General features: G+C 31.5%; 3 protein-coding genes and 2 pseudogenes across 3 annotated transcripts; all 5 read left to right on the top strand.

Annotated features, from left to right (window-relative positions):
* Positions 1-2,241: 2,241 nt before the first annotated feature.
* On the top strand, positions 2,242-7,090 carry LOC125826799 (probable LRR receptor-like serine/threonine-protein kinase At1g63430). Its single transcript, XM_049506140.1, has 13 exons — positions 2,242-2,867; positions 3,194-3,332; positions 3,488-3,559; positions 3,658-3,801; positions 3,899-4,048; positions 4,696-4,812; positions 4,987-5,051; positions 5,215-5,463; positions 5,559-5,764; positions 5,861-5,993; positions 6,076-6,233; positions 6,309-6,524; positions 6,616-7,090. The coding sequence occupies exons 1-13, from the start codon at positions 2,786-2,788 to the stop codon at positions 6,859-6,861; spliced, it is 1,977 nt and encodes a 658-aa protein (XP_049362097.1). The 5' UTR covers positions 2,242-2,785; the 3' UTR covers positions 6,862-7,090.
* Positions 7,091-7,832: 742 nt separating this feature from the next.
* LOC125826598 (uncharacterized) lies at positions 7,833-10,161 on the top strand (annotated as a pseudogene).
* Positions 10,162-12,698: 2,537 nt separating this feature from the next.
* On the top strand, positions 12,699-13,924 carry LOC125826599 (uncharacterized; annotated as a pseudogene).
* Positions 13,925-15,525: 1,601 nt separating this feature from the next.
* Positions 15,526-17,893, top strand: LOC125826740 (uncharacterized). The gene is made up of 7 exons (XM_049506081.1): positions 15,526-15,696; positions 16,051-16,143; positions 16,240-16,434; positions 16,526-16,579; positions 16,831-16,986; positions 17,119-17,172; positions 17,378-17,893. The coding sequence occupies exons 1-7, from the start codon at positions 15,526-15,528 to the stop codon at positions 17,891-17,893; spliced, it is 1,239 nt and encodes a 412-aa protein (XP_049362038.1).
* Positions 17,894-21,146: 3,253 nt separating this feature from the next.
* On the top strand, positions 21,147-23,572 carry LOC125826739 (uncharacterized). The gene is made up of 7 exons (XM_049506080.1): positions 21,147-21,320; positions 21,688-21,780; positions 21,865-22,053; positions 22,161-22,214; positions 22,443-22,598; positions 22,727-22,780; positions 23,057-23,572. The coding sequence occupies exons 1-7, from the start codon at positions 21,147-21,149 to the stop codon at positions 23,570-23,572; spliced, it is 1,236 nt and encodes a 411-aa protein (XP_049362037.1).
* Positions 23,573-26,496: the final 2,924 nt, after the last annotated feature.

The following is a 26,496-nucleotide window of genomic DNA, read 5'->3' as shown; positions in this document are numbered from 1 at the left end:
AAGATTCCAAAACCCTTCATCGTAAATCTTTACACATTATTTTCCCTTTTTACCCTTCACTATTTTTTCCTTTCTACTTTCCCGCTCGGTGTTTGATACCTGTCTTGAGTCCTGGTAGATTTCAAGTCACACAATAAAGTTTCACTTTGACGTAAATCGTTTTCTACCAAAGATGATTTCATTTTCAAACTTAAAACCTTTAATTAATGATGAAAATATTCTTACCGTCTTATTGTAAATTTTTATTTAATGGCGGAATCAAAATTTTTACAAGGGATTTAAAATATGAAGATGTAAACCCACAAAATAGTCAAGAGGATTAAACATCACTTAAAATATCCGTCTCAAAATACTTGTCAAATTATAAAATTTCTGTCCGCTTTAAAATACTTATCAAGTTACAAAATCAAAATAGAATTAAATACTCTCTTTGGACCGGTTTACTTTGGCATATTTTTGTTTGCAATATTCCCCATAAATAATGTTTTGACTATTATATCTTTATCATTATTTTTTGTCATTTGAAATGATAATTTCTGTTTAATAAGTATTCCCTCTTTAATCTCTTTTCAACAAATAAAGAGAGGGTTAAATGTGTACGTGCTTTTTATTTAGGTTTTCTATATTAATGTGTCAATATTTATTAATTTTAAAAATAATTATTACTAAAAGCAAAATGAAAACAATGTATTTAATAATATCTTGATTTTAAAATAATAACAATATTTTGTAATCTTTTTTTTTCCCAATAAGAACGACAACTAAAGTGATCATGAAAAAGTAAGTTTTTTCGTTTTATTTTAAAATTATTTAAGTATTTTTTAAGGTAAATAATATTAATTATTTTGAAAAGAGTTGAAGATAAATTAATAAAATACACTTTTTAAAAAATATTTAATTTATTGAAAATACATTAAACAAAAATATGACACGAACCAGTACTTAATTCATCTCTTCTGACATTAATGCCGTTAGTATCTAACAAAGCTTGATGCAATTATCAGATTTAAATCATCTCATGGCTTTTCTCTCTATCGTAACTTCATTTATAACGTTGTTAAATACATTAACTTCTTGTACATTTAATGCGTTTTCATGAACAAAACTAAACAAAGAAGAGAAAGTCCTAGAGTAATTAAACAACTAAATTGGGATTAGTAATTAATTAGTGACTAGTACTTCTATGGTGTCCACTAAATAGAGTAAATCAACTTTATCAACCAACAAAGATAACAACAGAGTAATAATTGATTAGTACTTCATAGAGTAAATCAACGTTAACAACCAACAAAGATGTCAGTGGAGTAATGACTGATAAATATTCCTTCATTTTTAATTTGGGATTTCGAATTCGAGTCATTTCCAACGTGAAGTTTCCTGACGCAAATTCAGATTTAGTCGAGTCCCATTACTGATATCTCAACGAGTGGAAAACCAACATTAACAAAAAATCAAAAGGTTAAAAAGGTAAAGAAATATAGGGGTAAATAAGTAATTAAAAAAGAGATGGTTGTTTTCACATGTAATAGAAGACTTCCTTTACCTAATTTACTTTCCCCCAGAACAATGATTAGCTGTTCCCCAATAAAATGATTAGCAATAAAAAAGAATTTTAAGTCACTATAACAAAAGCAAAAATAATTCTATACACTAGTTGTAAACGCGAATAATTATGCATAAAAAGAATAATATTATATTTATAAAATTAAAGTTCAAGGAATGATCCCATGTTTACACTTATTCTTCTCCATTAAATCAACATTTTCATATTTGATTAATTACTTACAAACTCCTAACATGTTGAGATATTAATATAGCTTCTAAACATTCACATGAAGTAAATTTTAAAAGATAAAGAACCAATTAGATTTTTTTACGAGCGTTTCGTGATAAATATTTTATCATTTTTAATCAAAATTTAAAATTCGAACCTCTCACATGAATTGTCTTTGTCAAAAAGTACTTTATTTTTTTAAAAAAATTCGACGTGAATTTGTATTAACTCGATTCTACCACATGTACCAGATGTATAGTTATTTTTATTAGAGATTATTTTAATGTCAATATGAATTTTCAACGCCTAATACGAATATCCAACACGAAGTTGAAAACATCATTCTAAATTTATATAATCTAAAAAAAACACTTCAAGTTTATGGGTATTTAGCTATTGTGTATTTATGAGAAAATATTCTAAGTTTGATCAATCATAGCGACGCTGGTAAAGGCCCACACTTCCTTTAATCCGCCGCTCCTTCTATTATCTCCTTCTCCATTTTCTGCTTATTTTTTGTTCCCTTATAATTTTAACATATAGTTTTTATAACCCCCAAATTCTTCTTCTTCAGCTCATAAATTCTCTGTTTCTAGACACCAAATCTCTGTTTGAACCCAAGTTTTATTTTTTATAACTAAGTTGGTGACACTTAATAGTAGATTCCACTCAAAAGGGTTGTTACAGATTTAGATTCTTGAATTCACTCTTAAGCTTTGTTAAGTTTTCTTTAGTGTTTATCTTTCTCCCCTCACTTGTAAAAAAAATAACTTTATCTTTTTCCAGCTTTTTTTTTTTTTTGTTTTCATCTACTGTCTTGGGTCTTTTCTTGTTTTCTCTTTCAATTTTGTTTGGATTATTGCTTTTTGAATCTTTTGCTTTCTGGGTTTTTCTTCTTTTTGTTGATTGCTTAAGTTCTTGGAGACTATTTCTTTAGATGGGTTCTTTCAGTTCTGGATTTTTGTAGAAACTTAGTGTGTTCTTGTGGTGTGGAATTATTTGGGGGAAAAGATGAGACTTTGTGTTGTATTTCAAGTTTTAGTTACTGTTGGACTAGTTCTTGGGATTTGTGATGCTTTTCCATCAAATGAAGGTGTGTATTATTAACTTAAGTTCAGATCTTGATGTAGTTACTGCTGCAAAGATTCAATTTTTGTCTTTTAATTGAGCATTTAGTGTTGTAATGTAATGTTGTTTAGGAAAGATCTTGTATTTTCTTGTTTTGAGATACTTGCTGTATTTTGCTGTCATATTTTCAAATTGTCTATCGGAAATAGTCTCTCTACCCTGCGAAGGTAGGGGTAAGGTCTGCGTACTATGTTGTTGTTGTAGATAGTTGCTGTATTTTATGAGATTGTAATTCAAAGAGTAGGTAGTTTATTCTGAGTGAATCTGATTGGGGATTCTTTGTTGATACAGTTTATGCTCTCAATACCTTCAAGGAAGCTATATATGAAGACCCTCTTCTGGTTTTGTCAAATTGGAATGGTTTAGATTCAGATCCTTGTGGTTGGGCTGGAGTCTTTTGTTCTATGGCTCAAGATCATGTCATAAAAATGTGAGTTAATTGTCTTCAATTTTATGTGCAATACATGGATAGGTTGTTTGGTTAATGATTTTTCTCAACTAAAATGCAATCTAGTGGATCTTTTATGGACTCAAGTTTAGTGCAAATGAGTCTCTAATATGCATTTCCACTGGATTGTGTGACAGAAACATTTCTGGCGCTTCGTTGAAGGGGTTTCTTTCACCCAACTTGCATGTACTCTCCTCTTTGCAAGAACTGTAAGTTATTTCCGAATAGATTTATAAGGATTACATAGTTCTGGTTGTTCTTTTTTGTGGTTTTGTTAAAGCTTATGTGATTCCCCGGCAATATGCAGAATTTTGCATGGAAATGTGCTGATTGGTACAATTCCTAAGGAGATTGGTCTATTGAAAAATTTGAAGGCCTTGGATTTGGGTGCTAACCAGCTAACAGGACCAATTCCTTCCGAGCTTGGCAATTTGACAAACATTATGAAAATGTTAGTCTAACTTGAATTTTGTAGGTTCATTTGTACTTGCCTTTACCTAACCTTGTTGAATCTCCCTTACTTTTCTAGCTTCCATGTGTCTCTGCAGAAACCTACAATCTAATGGATTAACAGGGAAATTGCCTGCTGAGCTTGGTAATTTGAAATACCTTGAGGAACTTCGGTTGGACAGGAACAAACTCCAAGGACTAGTGCCTGCTAATACTGGATCAGATTTTACATCCGGTGTACGTGGAATGTGAGTTGATTAGCTACGTCTTGTACTTTATCGTTTTTCTTTTGAATTTTCTGGTATGTCGATAAGGATTAATGCACGATTCTCTGTTTACTTGCAAGATATTTTTGGTTGTCCTTAGAGCGTTTTCCGTCTTGGCCCTCTAGGATTCTGTCAGATATTTGAAGGATTGAGTGACCAAAGAATCGAGTTTTCTGATCTTTATGACAGTCATTGTCTGGAATGACGATGACGGAATCCAGAAAAGAGATGCTTATGGGATAATGTCTGTTCTTTCTGTCAGCATTGTTTGATATGTACTGCCTGCAGATTGACACTGATGGCTGTTTTACTTGAGTCTAGTGTAGTACATTCATTGTCTGTTGTTTGATGGGAGGATGGTGAATTGGGGGGACCCCAATGGAGTGTGTTTTTGCTATAGCCTTTAATATTTGACCAAATGAGAGCAATGTTACAGAGTTCAGAATGTATGTTTCAAAAGTTTAACGATGATGTTCTTGGAATTGATCTGTATTTCTGTGAAGAAAAATAAGTAAAAACTGTTTGATGTCCTGTAATATTTGACCCAACTGATTTTGCTATAGCCTTATGTCCATCACATGTATCTTTATCTGATTGTTTTTTTTTCTTTTTCTGTTATACCCTTTTAGGTATGCATCTGGTGCCAGCGCTACAGGTTTTTGTCGCACATCCCAGCTCAAAGTGGCTGATTTTTCATTCAACTTTCTTATTGGAAGCATACCAAAGTGTTTGGGTTACCTTCCAAAGTCAGTTCTTAATTCTACGCCATAATTCTTGTTTTACCTTATCTTCTCTATTCCTGAATGCCTGTTAGTTTTGTTGCTGTAAATCTATATTCAAAGTAGCACTCTGATGCTCTACCAGTGTTGTTTCTCTTACCTTTTCTGTTTCTTAATGCCTGTTATTTTGTGTTTCTATAGATCTAGTTTTCAAGGAAATTGCCTTCAGCACAAAGACCCGAAGCAACGGTCTGCTGCTTTATGTGGTAAGTAAACAATCATAGCTACAATTTTCAATACTATGCATTGTTTGTGCAGCTCAGTCTAGGAGAATTAATGTCTCAACCTTTTTTCTTTAATATTTGCAGTCAAATAGATTTATTTATTTTAGTAAGAAACTGAACTGGTTGTTTTGACATTGCATTATAGGTAGCACTCCGCCTCCCACTAGCCATGCATCGACACTCAGCAATAAGCACCAGGCTGTTGAAGAACCGAGACATCAGACTTCTTCCAAGCCCACTTGGCTTTTGGCTTTAGAAGTGGTAACAGGAGTTATGGTGGGTTCTCTCTTCATTGTAGGTCTTGTGACTGGCCTTCAGAGGCTTAAGAACAAATCCTCAATCATACCTTGGAAGAAATCAGGAAGTGAGAAAGATCATATGACAATTTATGTAGGTTAGTACTATCATGCACTTGAACTTGAGCACTTAGTACTTTCAAAAGCATTGAGCCTAATCTTCGTTTCTGTTTACCGCTGATGATCCTTGTAGATACTGGTATGCTGAAAGATGTTGTAAGATACAGCAGACAAGAACTTGAAGTAGCTTGTGAAGATTTCAGCAACATCATTGGATCCTCACCAGATAGCATAGTTTACAAAGGAACCATGAAAGGTGGACCTGAAATCGCTGTAATATCCCTTTGCGTCAAAGAAGAGCACTGGACAGCCTATCTAGAACTTTATTTTCAGAAAGAGGCAAGACTCAATTCTTTCTTCATCATCACTATTTATCTCTTCCAAAAGTTTGCATCTTAAGTTCCATGCTCTTAACTTCTGTTAATTTACATTTAGGTGGCAGAATTGGCCAGAATAAATCACGAGAACGCTGGGAAACTTCTAGGCTATTGCAGAGAGAGTAGTCCCTTTACGAGGATGTTGGTGTTTGAATATGCATCTAATGGGACATTATATGAACACCTTCATTGTGAGTAAAGTGAATTAGTTTTCGCATGCACTTCATTTTATGTTTTCCAAAGCAAACTCCTAACTCTTTGAATGTATCATAGATGGAGAAGGATGCCAACTATCTTGGACACGCCGGATGAAAATAGTTATTGGCATCGCTAAGGGACTGACATATTTCCATTCAGAACTTGACCCTCCATTTACTATATCAGAACTGAATTCAAATTCTGTATATCTCACCGAAGATTTTTCTCCCAAGGTAAACGAAAGACCATTTACAAAAGGCACTGGCATTTTATAATTGTCTTCTCAAAGTTTATTTCATTTGGTGCAGCTTGTTGATTTTGAAAGCTGGAAGTCGATAATTTCCAGATCAGAAAAGAATTCAGGTGCTATCAGTAGTGAAGGAGCAATATGTGTCCTTCCAAATACTCTCGAGAGTCGTCATCTCGATGTCCAGGGTAACATTTATGCATTTGGAGTACTTCTACTGGAAATAATCAGTGGGAGACCTCCATATTGCAAAGACAAAGGGTGCTTAGTAGATTGGGTAAGCATTTCTTTTCATGTGAAAAGACTTCTCTGCTAGAACCAGTTTCTAAACGCGTTGGCAGGACCTGAATTCGACCTTTTACGTGCAGGCAAAGGAATTTCTTGAAATGCCGGAGGTATTATCCTACGTTGTGGATCCCGAGTTGAAACATTTCAAACAGGAAGACCTCAAAGTGATATGTGAGGTGATCAACCTTTGCATCCACCCGACTACGAGTAGAAGGACATCCATGAAGGACCTGTGTGCTATTCTGGAGAGCAACATTGACACTTCCATCACTGCAGAGCTCAAGGCGTCTTCGTTGGCATGGGCCGAGCTTGCACTTTCATCCTAACTGACAGAAGGCTAACACAGTATATATATCTGAAATATGTAATTGTCTAGCGCTTTCTCCTTTTCGTTTTTTGACCTCTCGATTTCTCGTTCCCAATGTGTTCTGGAGTGATGGTTGAGTTCATGTAAATTTTGATTCTGTAGGATAAAATTAGAGTTGAAGAGATGCTACTGTTGATTCTTTGTAAACAAAGTGGTTCTTGTTAAAATGAATGAGTGTTCATAGTGAATGAGGCACCAATGAAAAAAAAATGACCATATTTTTTGAGTTTCAAAGAACTCGCTCGAGTTCTCGAGTCGCAACTCAAAATCGATCTTGGACTTAACTCAACTCCAAAAGAAAAGTACAATACAGACTTTCTTATTGACAACTTGTAGGTTATCAACAATATGATTAAAAGATTGAGGTTGTCCTTCTGGAACTGTTCTCGTTAAGAGGAATTACGAAGAATGATTTTATAAGACAAACATAACTATATTTGTTGTAAAGTGATTATTTTATTGTATATATTCGAAACTATTCCTTTTTTATTAGCTGTTAAAATGTGTATTTGTCATTACTTCCCAAATAATCGACCCGATACTTGACTAAATGGCCCATATTATAGTATGATAATTCAGAACAATTTAAAGCCCAAGTAAAGCCCATTTGCCTTCTTACTTTTTGGGCTTAGTATACTTGACTCATATTTACATAATCAGATTGTTATTAAAGATTTAAGATTATTCTTAAAAAGGAGTAATCAATATTTAATTTTTTATTAAAGATAAAAATAAAATATAGTGAGTGCATTAATTTTTTTCTATACCTATCCTTATATAACACCCTTCTCATAGTAGCAAAGTACTCATACTTGCAAAAGAAAAAAAAAGATGAATGAACTCAGGATGCATCAAAAAATTGTTCGACAAATTTTATTGGTGTTATGTTTATTTTTGAGTTATAATGGAGTACAAGGACGAAAAAAGTTATCTGAATTGGAAGACATGGAGTTAGAGAAACGATTGAAACTTTTGAATAAGCCAGCAGTCAAAACAGTTAAGGTATTTGTTTTCTGTTCATATATAATGTTTGTAAATCTCACGAAATATTTATTATTTTTATTTGACAAATCACCTTTATCGGGTTAGGGTTGGGTGGGGTGGGGGGGGATTTTTTTTGGGTAAATGAACCTTAGGTTTATGTCTTTTTCTTTAGTAAATTTTATTGTATTTGAAAATTGACTCCTCTACATTATAGAATTCGATGTATAAGTACTATAAATTAGGTATCTTATTTATGATTTTTTTGTTCACAGACTAAATCTGGAGAATCATATGACTGTGTGGATTTCTACAAACAACATGCATTTGATCACCCATTGTTGAAGGATCATAATTTTCATCCTCAGGCATATCTCTACTCTCTTTTTACTTTAATTTTTTTGTACATATATATGATATTATTGACACACACAATCAAATATTTGAATGAACAGATGAAACCTACTTTTGCTGAGATAAAGCAAAATTCATATGGCTCAACAACTAATAGGTTACCGACAATATGGTCAAAAGATGGAGGTTGTCCTTCTGGAACTGTTCCCATCAAGAGAATTACAAAGGATGATCTTATAAGACAAAGAAATATGCCACCACCAGAACCTGCCAACTTTGACAATAAATTTGTAGTTGTAAGATAATTTATGAACAATTTAATACTTTTACTTGAAGATTTTATAAGCAAGTATAATTTGTTTCAAATATTGTGGCAAAAATTCATATATTGCAATATATCCAATGCAGAGCAATAACAATATTGAGCAAAAGGGAAGCTACTACCCTTTTTATGGATATAAGGTACAAAACTAATTTTCATTTTTTCACTTTTTTTTGTTTTGTGACATTCATTATAATTGGATTTAAAATAATAAATGAAATAAGTTTAATTTTCAATTTGTAATTTTTTTCCCTTTCAAAATATCAAATTGTGTTGTCAAGGTCTCTGCATTTGCCTTTTAGGGCTAGCCATACTTTGCATATATAATATGTAAATGTTAATCAAAGAATTTCTTTTACATTCAGCGTGCAATAGCTACACCACAGTACGATCCAAATTTTACAAAGTTTTCGGGAGCTGGAATGGCAACTAGTTTGTACAATCCTCATGTTGAAGGTCAACAACATAGCGCTTGTCGAATAAAAATTCAAAATGGATCGGATATTTTACAAGTTGGTTGGAGAGTAAGTTTAATCGATCTTTTTCATACACAATTTAATTGTTTCATAGAAAAATGTTTCTAAGATGTCAATTATAGAGTTTAATATAAATCCATACTCGCTTATTACAATTTCACTATTTGTCTTTCAGGTGGATCCAACATTATATGGGGATAATAGTACTAGACTTTACCTACATTACCAGGTAACTACTTATCTTAGTACTTTGATGATTTTAATATCGCGTTTATAAAACTACTCTATGTCTATTGTTTGGCTATATATTTTCCTTCATGTACAAGATTTTAAGTATCAGATACATGTATGGTCAATCAAAATTTCCTTCTGCAGAAAATTACATCGATTATATACAACTTAAATTATGTTTATGTATTTTCTTTTTACTTCGTGTGTTCTGAACCCTCTTAATATAAATCTTGATTTCATCACCTAAAAATATGCCTTTTATATTTTCTAGACAGGTGAAAAACATTGTTTCAATACATTATGTCCCGGCTTTGTGTATGTACACACAAACATACCTCTTGATATGTCATTTGAGGACAATCTTTCGCAACGTGGAGGGAGCACAAGGGAGATTGATTTGTACATTTATAGGGTACTTATTATACTTTTATTTATTGTGTTTTTTTTTATCGTGACTATATATATATATAAATCGAGAGACACTAAAATACTGACATTGACAAATTTTTTTTAAATTTAGGATACGGGCATTGGAAACTGGTGGCTTCTATTAGGACCAGACTATACACAAGTTGGGTTTTGGCCGCATGTTATCTTAAATGAATTGAAGGGTTTTGCTACAAATGTTGACTGGGGAGGAGTTATATATAATCCACCAGGTCTACCAGAACCTCCAATGGGCTCGAGCTTTTTTCCTTTCGGAAATAGTAGTTTTGATGCGTATTGTAGGAATATTGCGGTTTCAAATGAGGATGGAGATTCGGTTGGAGTATATAATATAGTCGAGCTTACTGAAAATAAATTTGCTTACGATATTCAATTCGAAGGAATTACGGAAGGGTCAAATACTTTTACTTATGTTTTTTATGGTGGACCTGGTATTAGTGATCCATAAATGTAATTCTTTTTAAGTACTCCGATCCTATATAAAGATATTTATGTTCAACTTCTACAAAAATATCGCGCTTTCTTGATAAATATATATTTGAATAGTTCTTGTACTAATTTTTTTTACGTGCTTAATAATCCCAATTTTTGTGAATAGTGTGAGGATATTCAATTTGATGAAAAAAATTGTTCAAGAAATGGAAATAGGCAAAAGAACTTTTAAAGGATGGATTAATTTTTCTATTAGTTATCTTTTTCTTTTAAATAATATTTTTCATTAATTGAGTGATATATTTTAACAAAAAAAAAAAGTAACAAAAGGAAGAGGCGAAAAAATCATTTTTATTTTTGTTGATCTGAACCAAAGTGCTAGGGAGAGGCGAACGATATAGTCATGTATTCCAGATATATGCGAATCATACTAGATATACACTTGATACATATAATTGTATGTATCTTGTGTGATTCACATGTATCAGGGATATCATATATATAGGAGAGTGGCGAGCGAGATGAGAGGGAGGCTAGCGAGATTCATTATGTATCCCAGATATATGCGAATTCATTTAGATATAATGTATCTAGAATCAATTCAACCTAATTTTGACCTCATGTATCCTAGATACATGTATCTGAACGTATCTAAATGCTTCAAAATATGATAAAATTCATAAATAGTCAGATTGTTTTTTAAGATATCTACTTAAAAAAGGAGCAATCAACAAAATGCTATTTTTGAACATTTCATTGATAACATTAATTCAATATTTATATATTAATTTACTTTTATTTTTTTTCTATTCATGGCCTTAAAATTGCATTAATTCAATATTTTATATACTAATTTACTTCAAATCTCTTCTATATATGGCCTTAAAATTAAATTACTTTAATATTTCATTTAGTAATTTACTTTAAATCTTTTCTATTTTTGACCTTAAAATGACATAATTAATTCAATATTTTATATAGTAATTTACTTTATATTTTTTCTATACATGGCCTTAAAATTATATTAATCCAATATTTTATATAGTATTTTACTTTAAATCTTTTCTATACCTGGCCTTAAAATTACATAAATTCAATATATCATATAGTAATTTACTTTATATCTTTTTTCTTCCTGCCCTTATATAACACCTTTCTCATAGTAGCAAAGTCTTCATACTTGCGAAAAGATAAATAAACTCAGTATGCATCAAAGAATTGTTCGACAAATTTTATTGGTGTTATGTTTACTTTTGAGTTATAATGAAGTACAAGGGAAAAAAAAGTTAACCATGTTGGAAGACATGGAGTTAGAAAAACAACTGAAATTTTTGAACAAGCCAACAATCAAAACAGTTAAGGTAGTTATTTTCTATTCATAAATTTTTAAGTCTCACGAGATATTTTTTATTTTTTATTTGATAATATAACCTTTATTTGGGTTGGGGGTTGGGTCATGGATTTTTTTGGGTAAATGAACCTTACTTTTATATCTATAATAATTTAGGTATCTTATTTGTGATTTTTTTTGTTCACAGACTAAATATGGAGATGTATATGACTATGTTGATTTCTATAAACAACGTGCTTTTGATCATCCATTACTGATGGACCATAATTTTCATCCTAAGGCACATCTCTACTCTCTTTTTTACTTTGATTTTTTCGTACACATATATGATATATATTGTTGACATACCATTATATATTTGGATGAGCATATGAAACCTACTTTATCTAAGATAAAGCGAAATTCATATGCCTCAACAACTAGTAGGTTATCGACAATATGGTCAAAAGATGGAAGTTGTCCTTCTGGAACTGTTCCCATTAAGAGAACTACAAAGGATGATCTTATAAGACAAAGAGATATGCCACCTCCAGAACCTGCCTACTTCGACGACGAATTTTTAGGCGTAAGATAATTTATGAACAATTTAATGCTTTTACTTGAATAATTTATGTTTTAACAATTTAAAATTTCATAAACACGTTTAATTATTTTCAATTATTGTGGCAAAACTCATATATTACAATACATCTAACGCAGAGCAATAACAATAGTGAGCAAATTAAAGCAAGCTACATGCCTTCTTATGGATATAAGGTACATAACTATGAAATTATTGTCACATTTCCATTTTTTCGTTTTGTGAATGTTTTTTCTAATCCTTTTATTTTAGTTGAATTTGAAATAACAAATTCAATAAGTTTATTTTACAAATTTGGAGGTTTCTTTTCCTTTCAAAATATCAAATTATGCTGTCAAGGTTTAGGGCTAGCCATACTTTGGATATAACATGTAAAAGTTAATAAAATATTTATTTTTATATTCAGCGTGCAATAGCTCAAATTTCAAAAGATCCAAATACAAAGTTTACAGGAGCTGGAATGGCAACTAAGGTGTACAATCCTCACGTTGAAGGCAAACAACATAGTGGTTGTCGATTAAGAATTCAAAAAGGAACAGATATCTTACAAGTTGGTTGGAGAGTAAGTTTAACTAATTTTCCAAATATAATTTAATTGTTTCATAGAAAGAATGTCTCCAAGATGTCAATTATGGAGTTTAATATAAATCTACACTCGCTTACTATAGTATCATTGTTTCATATTTCAGGTAGATCCAACACTATACGGGGATAACATAACGAGACTTTTTGTACATTTTCAGGTAACTTGTCTTAGTACTTTGTTCATTTCTATATGGTATTCATGAAACTACTATGTCTATTGGTTTAGCCGTATATTTTCCTTCATGTACGAGAGTCAAAGGCGGAGCCAGGTAGGATCTATAATTTGAATTCCTTTTTGTAGAAAGTTAAATTAATTATATATGGCTAAAATCATTTTTATGTATATACAATAAAGGTAGAGTTTTCTTTGACTTCTTTGTGTATTTATTTCTTCATTTATGTTTTGAACCCTTAGGGGTCGTTTGGTTGGGAACAAGTTATGATGAGATTAATTATCCCAGAATAAGTTATTCCAACATGTATATGAGGTAAACATATCTTATCAGTACGGTATAAATGGTGGAATAAATAATCCATGGACTACTTAATACCTCAAATCAAACGCACGATAAAATAATCCTGTAAGTTATTCTAATATTATTATACGTACCTTATGTTTCACACCAAACAACTCCTTATAGTACAAAACTTGATTCTGCCATTAAAAATATGTCTTTTATGTTTTCTAGGCAGGTAAATTCAATTGTTTCAATACATTATGCCCAGCCTTTGTACAAGTAAACACCAAAATACCTCTTGATATTTCATTGGAGGGAATTCTTTCACAACGTGGAGGGACAAAATTGGAGTTATTAATGTACATTTATAAGGTATACTTTTATACTTTTATTTATTGCACACTTTAAAAAAAAATTCATGGCTATACATATACACAAGTATATATGGATTAGAAATTGAAACACAAATAAATACTGGCATTGACAATTTCTTCAACATAAGGATCCAGACGATGGAAACTGGTGGCTTCTATTGGGAGAAAGCTATAAACAAATTGGTTTTTGGCCTCATATTATTTTCACAGAGTTGACAAATTTTGCTACAAATATAGAATGGGGAGGAGTTACATATAATCCACCAGGTGTATCCGAACCTCCAATGGGCTCAAGCTATTTTCCCGTTAATATAATTTGGCGTACTGATAATATTTTTGTGTATAAGGTTGTATTTAAAAAACTTTTGGAAGGTTTAGACTCTTTTACTTATGTTTTTTATGGTGGACCTGGTAATAGTGCACAAATATAATTCTTATTAATCATTTTACATCTACCTTTTCCTTCATTTTACAAACTTCCAATCCAACTGTTTCCTAGATTTATATGCCCCTTAAATACCATACAATTATGTAATTACGAATGAATTAAACACGAAAATTACAAATTTAGTGATGATAAATGATAATTTGATACAAATAAATGCATACCTGATGCATTAACCATAATTGCTCCAAGTAGAAAAACAAACAAATACTCTCTCAATTTCATATTAATTGACTTTGTGCAAATAATGCATATATATTAAGAAAAATATTTAAGGACATAATTTAAACCATACTTTCTACTATTGCCCTTTTCTAAATCATAATTAAATATTACTTTGTAAGTAGTGTAATTTATCTCCTAGCAAATATAAAATTTCAATAAATAAAAAGGCAAATATGGAAAAAGTTTCAAATATCCATGTTGAATTTTGAACAATTCAATTATTTTGAATAATGAAGTAAAACCAAAAAAAATAAGTTAATATTGAATAAAGGGAGTATCATTGTATTTAAAAAATTTAAAATACCACAAATAACCATTACAAATTTCAAAGATTGATGATTGGGCCCGTGCATAGCACGGGCTTCCCTTTTCAAGCATATATAGAAATATCAAGCTTTATATATATATAAATAGTTCTTCTACTGAATCTTAACTTTGCATTTTTTACCTGCTTAATAATCCCGATTTTTTTTTTAGTAGTGTGAGGGTATTCAATTTGATCAAAAATTTGTTCAAGAAATAGAAATATGTTAGATTATTATTTTGGATATTACTCAAAAATGAGTAATTAACATTTATTAAATAAAGACTTACATAGATTCTGTACCTATATAAAAGTTTTCCTTATAATATGCTTGTTACTTGTAAAAACTACTTTACTAGACATACATCCATATCATATATAGTAATTCTATGTATATTTTTAAATAATTACGTAAATTATCACTAATTAAGAGTTCTCTATCATATATTGAGGAAAGTATATTTAGATACATGTACTTTTGATACCAAATAAGTACAATAAATAGGGAGATCGGAGAGCGAGATGGGAAGGGAGGCGAGCGAGATAGTCATGTATCGTAGACGCGAATCACTTGGATACAATGTATCTAGAAAAAATCACACATAATTTAAACCTCATGTATCTTGAGATACATGTATCTGAACGTATGTAGATGCACTAAAATTAAATAAAATTCGTAATATTACCAAGTAAAGTGTATCTAAATAATTAAATTCTAAACTAGTGAAATTTCTGTATCCCATTAGACTAGGATAACAATCTCAAGCCCACTTAAGGTAAGGGCCATTTATCTTCTTACTTTTTGGGCTTAATATACTAGAATTCAATTTACATAATCAGATTATTATTTAAGATTTAATTCTACTTTAAAAAGAGCAATCAACATTTATTTTTTTACTAAATAAAGATAACTTTTTGAACATTTTGTTGACCATGCTTGAGAAAATTACATTAATTATATTCAATATTTTATATGGTAAATTACTTAAAATCTTTTCCATACCTAGTCATATATAACACCTTTCTCATTATAGAAAAGTCCTCGTACTTGCAAAAAGATGAATAACTTAAAGATACATCATAGAATTGTTCGACAAATTGTATTGGTGTTATGTTTATTTTTGAGTTATAATGGAGTCAAAGGCAAAAAAGAGTTATCTGAATTGGAAGACATGGAGTTAGAAAAACAATTGAAACTTTTGAATAAGCCAGCAATCAAAACAGTCAAGGTATTTATAAGTCTCATTAATTATTTATTGTTCTTACGTTTATGTCTTTTTAATTTTATTGTATTTGAAAATTGAACCCTCTACATTATAGAATTATTATTTTTAAAACAATTTTTTTTTGCAAATTTCAGACAAAAGGCATAACAATGGCGTATATAAAAACCAATTTGGATTTTGGAATGATCAAATTCGAATGTCAATATTTTTTTTTCTTCATAATTGTAATGTTATGATGGCCGAACAATTACTTTTTATATATTGTTTTGTATTTAAAATGTGTATAATATTGAATAGCAAGATGTATACCTACTATAATTTAGGTATCTAATTATTTATGGGTTTTCTTGTTCACAGACTAAATATGGAGATACATACGACTGCGTTGATTTTTACAAACAACATGCGTTTGATCACCCATTGTTGAAGAACCATAATTTTCATCCTGAGGCATATATCTATCTCTATTCTCTTTTTTACTTTAATTTTTTTTTTTGTACACATATATGATATTATTAACATACAATTAAATATTTGGATGAACAGATGAAACCTACCTTTTCTATGATAAAGCAAAATTCATATGACTCAACAGCTAGTAGGTTACCGACAATATGGTCAAAAGATGGAGGTTGTCCTTCTGGAACTGTTCCCGTTAAGAGAATCACAAAGAATGATCTTATAAGACAAAGAGATCTGCCACCACCCGAACCTGCCAACTTCGAAAACGAATTTGTAGGCGTAAAATAATTTCTGAACAATTTAATGCTTTTACTTTAATAATTTATACATATATGTGCAAAACTCATATATTGCAATAAATCTAATGCAGAACAATAACAATAGTGAGCAAAAAGCAAGCTCCATGCCTTCTAATGGATATAAGGTACATAACTATATATGAAAATATTGTCATATTTCCATATTTTCGAAATGTGAATGTTTTTCTTATCCTTTTATTTTAGTTTGATCTGAAAAAACAAATGCAACAAGTTTAATTTGCAATTTGGAATTTTTTTTCCCTTTCAAAATATCAAATTGTGCTTTCAAGGTCTATGCATTTGCCTTTTATTAGGGCTAGCCATACTTTTTGGATATAATTTGTAAAAGTTAATAAAAAAATTATTTTTTATTTAGCGTGCAATAGTTAGAACCCCAAAAGAGTTAACTACAAAGTTTACGGGAGCTGGAATGGCAACTAGTTTGTACAATCCTCACGTTGAAGGCAAACAAATTAGTGCTTGTCGAATAAGAATTGAAAATGGATCGGAAATCTTACAAGTTGGTTGGAGGGTATGTATAACTAATCTTTTTCTTACATAATTCAATTGCTTAATAGAAAAATGTCTCTAAGATGTCAATCATATATAGGTCTTGATATAAATTCATACCCACTTATTACAATATTGTCGTTTCATATTTCAGGTGGATCCAACATTATATGGGGATAATTTGACTAGACTTTTCATACATCGTCAGGTAACTTGTCTTAGTACTTTGATGGTTTCAATATCGCGTTCATGAAGCTACTATATCTATTGGTTTAGTTATATATATTTTTCTTCGTGTACAAGAAATTTAAATATCAATTATGCAGGGGTGGAGTCAGGTATGGACAATCTTTGAACCCTTTTAGTATAAATATTGATTACGCCAATAAAAATATGTCTTTTATGTTTTCTAGGTAGGTGAAACCCAATGTTTCAATACATTATGCCCCGGGTTTGTGCAAGTAAACACTAATTTACCTATTGAAAGTTCATTCGAGCACATTTCACAACGTGGAGTGAAGGCATGGGAGATCGCAATGTACATTTATAAGGATCAAGCCTATGGACACTGGTGGCTTCTATTGGGAGATAAGTATGAATCAATTGGTTATTGGCCGAATAATATGTTCGTTGAGTTGGCACAATTTGCTACGAAAATTGAGTGGGGAGGATCAGTATACAATCCACCAGGTGTACCTGAACCCCCGATGGGTTCAAGCTATTTACCCATTGGAAATTCTACTTTTGATGCCTATTGTAAGAGCATTGCATATTCAAATGAGGAAGGAAATTCAGTTCTATTACAAAATGTATATTGGTATAGTGATGATCTTTCTGCATACAAGGTTCTATTCAAAAATCTTGTGGAAGATACAAACAATTTTCTTTATGTTCTTTATGGTGGACCTGGTAATAAAGCACAAGTGTAATTCTTGTTAATTACTCCTATAAGAATATATTTATTTTTAATATCGAGCTTTCTTGATAAATATATATTTGAATAGTTCTTTCTACTGAACTTTAACTTGCATTTTTACATGCTTAATAATTTCGATTTTCTTAGTAGTGTGAGAAAAACAGTACCATGTATAAATTATAGTATTTTGAATCGAACATTCATAATCATCGTCAATTTAAAAAAAACTTTATAAATTTCGTTACATTGATGTAATTATGTTCAGATTCTTATTTTGAATATTACTTAAAAATGAGCAATTAACATTTATTAAATAAAAGGATTTTGTATATTAATTTATTGACCATTTTACTTCAGAAGATTACATTTCGCGAAATCTTGCTATTCGGTTTTTTAATTGTGTATTTCGATTCCTGATTGTATAAATCTAGAATTTGTATAATTTTAGTTTCTAATTGTATAAATCTAGAGTTTGTATATGTTTATCCTAACTATTTGTATAGGATTTATGAAAAATTCATAATAAATTACCCTATTTGTATATTGGCAAACGAAATATACAAACGGAGTTCTGAAAAATTCCTAAATGTATAAATATAAAATTCGTATATATTTACCCTGCTTGTATATTCGCAAGTGAAATATACAAACGACAATCTTCATATCAAAGGAAACTATAGGTATGGAGCACAATTACCGAAACTATAGTTATAGAGCCTTATTATGTCTATTATTTTTGTTATTCTGAAATTTTCTCTCTTTTTTTACATGCTAAATCTCGATATTGTTTTAGGAGTGTGAGGATATAGAATTTGGTCAAGGACTCAAGGCCTTACACAGTGTGGATCTGAATCAATCAAACTCTAATGCAGATATCGAACCTGAGATGAAAAAAAAAGGTTCTAGAAATGGAGATTGGTAGAAGAACTTTTAGAGGCTAGATTCATTTTTCTATGAGTTCTCTTTTTCATGAATTTTTTGTTATATATTCATTAATCAAGTGATAATGTTACTATTTATCTATCGGATAATTGGTGCAAATTTTGAATCTTTAAAGTATTGAGATCCAAAAAATAAAAGATTTGGAAGGAATTAAAGATTATGTTGGCAAAATACTCATGTTATAACTATTAATCTATGATTAATATTTTTTTCAGTTGATCTAAACATAAAAGCCTACTGCCTATTTCTTTGTAAAAATTAGGCAAATGACATAGTATAAGAAAGAAATTACTTCCTTTCCCTACTCTTTCATTAATTACCAAAAATTCCTTCTTTTAGTGTTTTTCGGATACATAATCTAGCAGTGTGGATACTTAATATAGTAGCGCGGATACTTTAATTAATAACGGGCGGATACTTAAATTATTAAGTTGTTAGCAGCACAGATACTTAATTAACGGGCGGATGCATAATATAGCAGCGCAGATACTTTAATTAATAACGGGCGGATACTTAAATTATTAAGTTGTTAGCAGCACGGATACTTAATTAACGGGCGGATGCATAATATAGTAGCGCAGATACTTTAGTTAATAACGGGCGGATACTTAAACTAATAAAGTATCCGGTTAAGTTGAATTGGGGGAAAATAAGGGATTTTTGTATTTTAGTAAAAGAGTAGGAAAATATTGAGAATAGATAAAGAAGTGTTGTGTATTTAAGTAATTTTTCCTATTTCGTTCTTACTTCATGGGCTTAATATACTTCAATATAACCAAGTGACATACTCCCTCCGTCCACAATTGTTTGTCAGGGTAAGGTCATGCACATCCCTCAAGGAAAATTTAATACAAGGTGTAATTTGACTAATATAACCCTACTATACCAAGAATACCAAAAGTCCACATAACTTCTCAATTGAACTACACTATCATTAAGGGCAGAATTGGAAAAAAGTGACTAATTATTTCTTGATTGTTTAAATTGACAATTAATCTTGGACATCTATTTTTAGTATACCTGCCAAACAATTGTGGACGGAGGGAGTAACTATTTGGACCTTTCGTGTTCCCCTGAATATTGAGTTGCCTTTGTTAGACAGCGTTTTATTTTTCAATGTGAATTTTGATTTAATCGAACTCCAATGTAAATATCGAACACCAATAAAAAAAAATAGTTGGACCCAAGTCCCAACCATCAAAAATCAACAAGCCGCTTTATTTTGTACGCGTAGCTGAAAATCTTTTAAAATTTTGTTTCTGATGAAATGTATATTCAAATTGTTATTTTTGGATATCCCTTAAAATTGAATAGTCAACATTTATTAAATAAAAGTCTTTGTAGATTTTGAATAATCATGATTCAAAAGATTACATTAATTGAATTTCTTGTTATAGTGGCCAACTTAATATTTTCTTCACCACTATATAATGCTTTCCTCATCATGTTCAAAGTTTATATTTTTTTTAAAAGGCCTTACATTAGTTTTTGTTATTCTTTTGATAAAAAAAATTTCGCAGATTAAATATGGAGATATATATGACTGTGTAGATTTCTACAAACAACCTGAATTTGATCATCCGTTAATAAAGGATCACAATTTTTATCCCAAGGCATATTTTACTCTCTTTTCCTTCTATTTTTTTTTTTTATAATAAGGATATGATATTATTGACTTACAATTCAATATTTGGTAGAATAGATGAAACCTAATTTATTGAGGATAAATCAAAATTCAAGTGCCTCCACCTCTAGTAAGTCATTGACACATCTGTTAGAAGATGGAGGGTACCCTTCAGGAACTGTTCCGATTAAGAGAATTACAAAATTTGTCTATGTATTTCAAGTACATGAGAATCCACTTGGATAGAATGTATTTAAAATAAATTACACATAATTTTGATCTCATGTAACCGGAGCATATATCTTGATGTATTTTAATGCACCAAAATTTGATAAGATTCGTAATATTATAGAATAGAATATATTTAAATAATTAAATTCTAAACTAGTAAAACTCGGTATCCCAATATACTATGATTACAATCTCAAGCCCACTTAAGATAAGGGCCATTTGTCTTCTTACTTCTTGGGCTTAATATACCAGAATTCAGTTTCAGATTTAATTCTACTTTAAAAAGAGCAATCAACTTTATTTTTTTTTTATTAAATATAGATAACTTTTTGAACATTTTGTTGACCATGCTAGAGAAAATTACATCAATTATATTCAATATTTTATATGGTAAATTACTTTAAATCTTTTCCATACCTAGCCTTATATAACACCTTCCTCATAGTAGCAAAGTCCTTATAGTTGCAAAATGATGAATAACTTAAAGATGAATCAAAGAATTGTTCGACAAATTTTATTAATGTTATGTTTATTTTTAAGTTATAATGGAGTCCAAGGGGAAGAAGAGTTATCCAAATTGGAAGATAGGGAGCTAGAAAATCAACTGAAACTTTTGAATAAACCAGCAATCAAAACAATTAAGGTATTTGATTTTTGTTCATTTATAGTATTTATAAGTCTCACGAGATATTTATTATTTTTATTTGAAAATATTCCTCTTTCACATGGATATTTTCTTTAATTTTTTTTATTGTATTTGAAAATTGAACCCTCTATATTATAGTTTTTTTTTTTTTTGACTAAAGGCATACCAATGTGTATATCAAAACCAATTTAGACTTTTCAAATTCGAATGCCAACAATTTTTTTTAAAAAATAATTGTAATGTTATGATCTACGAAAATTTATTTTTGTTATATTGTTTTGTATTTAAAAGGTACATATTGAATAGCAAGATGTATAACTACTATAATTTAGGTATCTTATTTATGATTTTTTTTTGTTCACAGACTAAATATGGAGATACATACGACTGTGTTGATTTTTACAAACAACATGCGTTTGATCACCCATTGTTGAAGGACCATAATTTTCATCCTAAGGCATATTTCTACTCTTTTTACTTTAATTGTTTTTGTACACATATATGATATTATTGACATACAATTAAATATTTGAATTAACAGATGGAACCTACTTTATCCATGATAAAACAAAATTCATATGACTCAACAACTAATAGGTTACTGACAGTATGGTCAAAAGATGGAGGTTGTCCTTCTGGAACTGTTCCCATTAAGAAAATCACAAAGGATGATCTTATAAGACAAAGAGATCTGCCATCACCGGAACCTGCCATCTTCGACAACGAATATGTAGGCATAAAATAATTTATGAACAATTTAATGCTTTTAACAATTTAAGATTTCATAAAAAAAGTTTAATTTTTTTTAATGGTTGTGGCTAAACTCATATATTGCAGAGCAATGACAATAGTGAGCAAAAAGCAAGCTACATGCCTTCTTATGGATATAAGGTATATAACTATGAAAATATTGTCATATTTCCATTTTTTCTTATCCTTTTATTTTAGTTTGATTTGAAATATCAAATGCAACAAGTTTAATTTACAATTTGGAGTTTCTTTTTCCTTTCAAAATATCAAATTGTGCTTTCAAAGTCTATGCATTTGCCTTTTAGGGCTAACCATACTTTGGATATATGATTTGTAAAAGTTAATTACAAAATTTATTTTTATATTTAGCGTGCAATAGTTCGAACTCCAAAAGAGTCAACTACAAAGTATACGGGAGCTGGAATGACAACTAGTTTGTTCAATCCTCACGTTGAAGGCAAACAAAGTAGTGCTAGTCGAATAAGAATTGAAAAAGGATCGGAAATCTTACAAGTTGGTTGGAGGGTAAGTATAACTAATCGTTTCCACACATAATTTAATTGCTTCATAGAAAAATATCTCTAAAATGTCAATTATAGGTCTTAATATAAATTTATACCCTCTTATTACAATATTGTTATTTCGTATTTCAGGTAGATCCAACATTATATGGGGATAATAAAACTAGACTTTTCATACATTATCAGGTAACTTGTCTTAGTACTCTGATGATTTCATTATCGCGTTCATGAAGCTACTATGTCTATTGGTTTAGCTATATATAATTTTCCTTCATGTACAAGAATTCAAGTGCTAGGTATGGACAATTGGGATCTCCTTCTACAAAAAATTATTTTTATGTATATATAATAAGTGTTGAATTTTCTTTGACTTGTTTGTATGTTTATTTCTTCATGTTTTGAATTTCCTTTTAGTATAAATTTTGATTACGCCACTAAAGATATGTCTTTTAAGTTTTCTAGGTAGGTGAAACCCAATGTTTCAATACATTATGCCCCGGCTTTGTGCAAGTAAACCCTGATATACCTCTTGATAGTTCATTCGAGCACATTACACAACGTGGAGTGAAGACATGGGAGATCCTAATGTACATTTATAAGGATCAAGCCTATGGACACTGGTGGCTTCTATTGGGACAAAAATATGATCTAGTTGGTTATTGGCCGAATATTATCTTCACCGAGTTGGCACAATTTGCTACAAAAATTGAGTGGGGAGGATCAGTATACAATCCACCAGGTGTACCTGAACCCCCGATGGGTTCAAGCTATTTTCCCATAGGAAATTCTTCTTTTGATGGGTATTGTAGGAGCATTGCATTTTCAAATGAGGAAGGATATTCAGTTGGAATACATAATATATTTTGGTATACTGATAATATTTTAGCATATAAAGTTCTATTCAAATATCTATTGGAAGATTCAAACAATTTTCTTTATGTTCTTTATGGTGGACCTGGTAATAAAGCACAAGTGTAATTCTTGTTAATTACTCCTATAAAAGTATTAATTTTCAATATCGAGATTTCTTGATAAATATATATTTGAATAGTTTTTTTTATCGAATCTTAACTTGCATTTCTTATCTGCTTAATAATCTCGATTTTCTTAGTAGTGTGAGAAAAAACAATACCATGTATAAATTCTAGTATTTTGAATCGCACATTCACAAATCACAATCAGCGTCAATTGATTTTTTTTTGTGAATTCGGTATATGTTCAGATTATTATTTTGAATATTAGCTATTAACATTTATTAAATAAAAGACTTTTGTATATTAATTTGTTGACCATTGTACTTCAAAAGATTACCGTTCGCGAAATTTTGCTATTCGATTTCCTAATTGTATAAAGAATTTGTATATTTCTCTAATTGTATAAATTTAGATTTTTATAATTCGATTCTTGATTGTATAAATTCAAAATTTGTATATTCTTACCCTGGCTATTTGTATAGGATTTATGAAAAATTCATAATAAATTACCTTATTTGTATATTGGCAAGCGAAATATCGAAACAGAGTTCTGAAAAATTCTTAAATGTATAAATACAAAATTTGTATATATTACCCCGTTTGTATATTCGCAAGTGAAATATACCGCAGTCGCCATATCAAAGGTTAGTTATGCAGCGCAATTACCAAAACTATAGCTATATATAGAGCCTTATTATGTCTATTATCTTTGGTATTTCTAAATTTTCTCTTTTTTTACATGCTAAATCTCTATATTTTTTTAGGAGTGTGAGGATATACAATTTGGTCAAGGCCTTACATGGTGTGGTGTCACGACCCAAAAATGGATGTGATGGCACTCGTCGTATCCCACCAAGACAAGTCAGCCTAAAACCCAATCATTTTGATAAAGTGCGGAAATAAAGCAAAGTTCAATAGCAATTACTATTACGAAAACAAGTCAACTTAATTAAATCCCCAAAACCTGGTTGTCACGTGCACAAGCCTCTAATGTAAATACTACAATTGAAAGAAAATACGCAAGTCTCAAATGACGTTGTCTTTCAAGTAAAAACAAAATCATAAACAGGAGTAAGAAGGTTCGCTGAGATGACAAACAGCTACCTCTCAGATCTCCACAGAAAACCTCGGAAACGAAGAGAATTGAAGGTATCACGAAGATCCGGGCTCGTAACCTACAAAAGATTGTAGAAGCAAGGGGTGAGTACCAAACCACACGGTACTCAACAAGCAAACCTCTAAACACAAGCTAAGAGTACAGAATACGGGTACTCCTTACACCCCATCCTAACCTCCATAACTACAACCTGCATAAAACCAACCCAACCTAACAATTTACAATTTACAAAGCATACAACTCAACAATAGCACTCTAACAGGTCATATATTCTCAATACACCTCAATATTCGTCAATAACCAATTTCACATAAAGGCACTCACAAGATCAGCAACACACAAGATCAAATTCATTAATAATAAAAATGTGCAATGCAATGAAATGCAATGTCAATTATAGTGATGCATGTCTGACCTAATGATACACACCCGTTGTCTCTCAGTCCGGGACCCATGGGGGACATATCTATCCATGCATCTTTAGGGTCCCCAAACTCTTCTCTCTCCATCAATTCCGCCTCTTTAGCGGCACTAACAATGGATTGGAAGGAAGCCCCCTCTCTAGATGCTCTAAACATAGCCGATCTGATAGAGAAAGTCAACCCCCTCACGAATCTACGGATCCTCTCTGTCTCGTCTGGAATAATGGCCAAAGCATGCCTAGACAACTGGCAAAAACAGGCCTCATACTCTGTAACTGATAAGTTGTCCTGTCTCAGATTCTCAAACCTCAAACGACTCTCCTCTCTCACGCTCCAAGGGATAAAACGGTCATGAAAGGCACTGGAAAACCTCTCCCAAGTCACTGGAGGAGATCCAACTGGCAAAGCCCCCGAATAAGTTCTCCACCACTCTCTCGCTGGCCCACGAAGCTGGAGTGTAGCATATCGAACCCCATGTGACTCAGCTAATCCAACAACCTCTAGCAACTCTCGGCATGTAGTCAGAAACTCATGAGCATCCTCACTCTTCCCACCCTGAAACTGAGGTGGGTCCATCTTTCGAAATTTCTCATACCTACGCTGTTCATCTTCTGTCAGAACAACCAATGGTGCACCTTGACCCCCAATTGTTGGTGCAAGATCATTCTCAACCATGGGACCCTTTGGTGGCTGCCCCACCGCATCATGCATAACTGGAGCTTCTTGCTGCTCTTGGGTCTGAGTTCCCTCTCTAATCTGAGAGTCTTGTGGTGTAGTGGTCGCACCACCACCCTGAGTAAAGCTCTCAAGCACACTTAACACCCTCAATAATGTATCCTGAAGCAAAGGTGTGACTGCAGGCTCTGAAGGAACCTGGTCCTCTCTGTCATCAATCTGAGGCTCAGGAGAGGCCTCTCTAGTACGACCTCTAACTGGTGCTGTTCCACGGCCACGACCTCTGCCTAGTGTCGTTCCACGAGCACGACCTCTAGCTCGGGCTCTACCCCTACCCCTAGTTGTGGCCTCAACAACTGCCTAGGGAAGTGCCTCCCCTCTACCACCAGTAATAGTCGCTCTAGTCCTCGTCATCTGTCAAAAGAGTATACAATAGCTCAGTACTAAAGAAGGTAACCACGCACGATGAGAAAGAATGAACAAAAAGGAAGTTTCCTAATAGTCTTTATAGCCTCTCAGAGATAAGTACAGACGTCTCCGTACCGATCCTTGAGACTCTATGTAGACTCGGCTTGTATGCACGTGAGACCTATGAACCTGGGGCTCTGATACCATTTTGTCACGACCCAAAAATGGATGTGATGGCACTCGTCGTATCCCACCAAGACAAGTCAGCCTAAAACCCAATCATTTTGATAAAGTGCGGAAATAAAG

The sequence above is a fragment of the Solanum verrucosum genome, unplaced genomic scaffold, assembly GCF_900185275.1.
Source record: "Solanum verrucosum unplaced genomic scaffold, falcon-dt-bn FXZP01000060.1, whole genome shotgun sequence".
In the NCBI taxonomy this organism is placed as follows: domain Eukaryota; kingdom Viridiplantae; phylum Streptophyta; class Magnoliopsida; order Solanales; family Solanaceae; genus Solanum; species Solanum verrucosum.
The sequence above is the reverse complement of the archived record's forward strand: the minus strand, read 5'-3'. Positions and strand labels throughout refer to the sequence as shown.

Bases quoted from the DNA above. Each gene is read 5' to 3' on its own strand.
- LOC125826799 (XM_049506140.1), top strand. From the start codon at position 2,786: ATGAGACTTTGTGTTGTATTTCAAGTTTTAGTTACTGTTGGACTAGTT. The intron at 3,333-3,487 runs GTGAGTTAATTG...ATTGTGTGACAG, and splicing joins CAAGATCATGTCATAAAAAT to AAACATTTCTGGCGCTTCGT. The intron at 4,049-4,695 runs GTGAGTTGATTA...ATACCCTTTTAG, and splicing joins ACATCCGGTGTACGTGGAAT to GTATGCATCTGGTGCCAGCG.
- LOC125826740 (XM_049506081.1), top strand. From the start codon at position 15,526: ATGAATAACTTAAAGATACATCATAGAATTGTTCGACAAATTGTATTG. The intron at 15,697-16,050 runs GTATTTATAAGT...TCTTGTTCACAG, and splicing joins CAGCAATCAAAACAGTCAAG to ACTAAATATGGAGATACATA. The intron at 16,435-16,525 runs GTAAAATAATTT...AATCTAATGCAG, and splicing joins TCGAAAACGAATTTGTAGGC to AACAATAACAATAGTGAGCA.
- LOC125826739 (XM_049506080.1), top strand. From the start codon at position 21,147: ATGATGAATAACTTAAAGATGAATCAAAGAATTGTTCGACAAATTTTA. The intron at 21,781-21,864 runs GCATATTTCTAC...TTGAATTAACAG, and splicing joins ACCATAATTTTCATCCTAAG to ATGGAACCTACTTTATCCAT. The intron at 22,054-22,160 runs GTAGGCATAAAA...CATATATTGCAG, and splicing joins CCATCTTCGACAACGAATAT to AGCAATGACAATAGTGAGCA.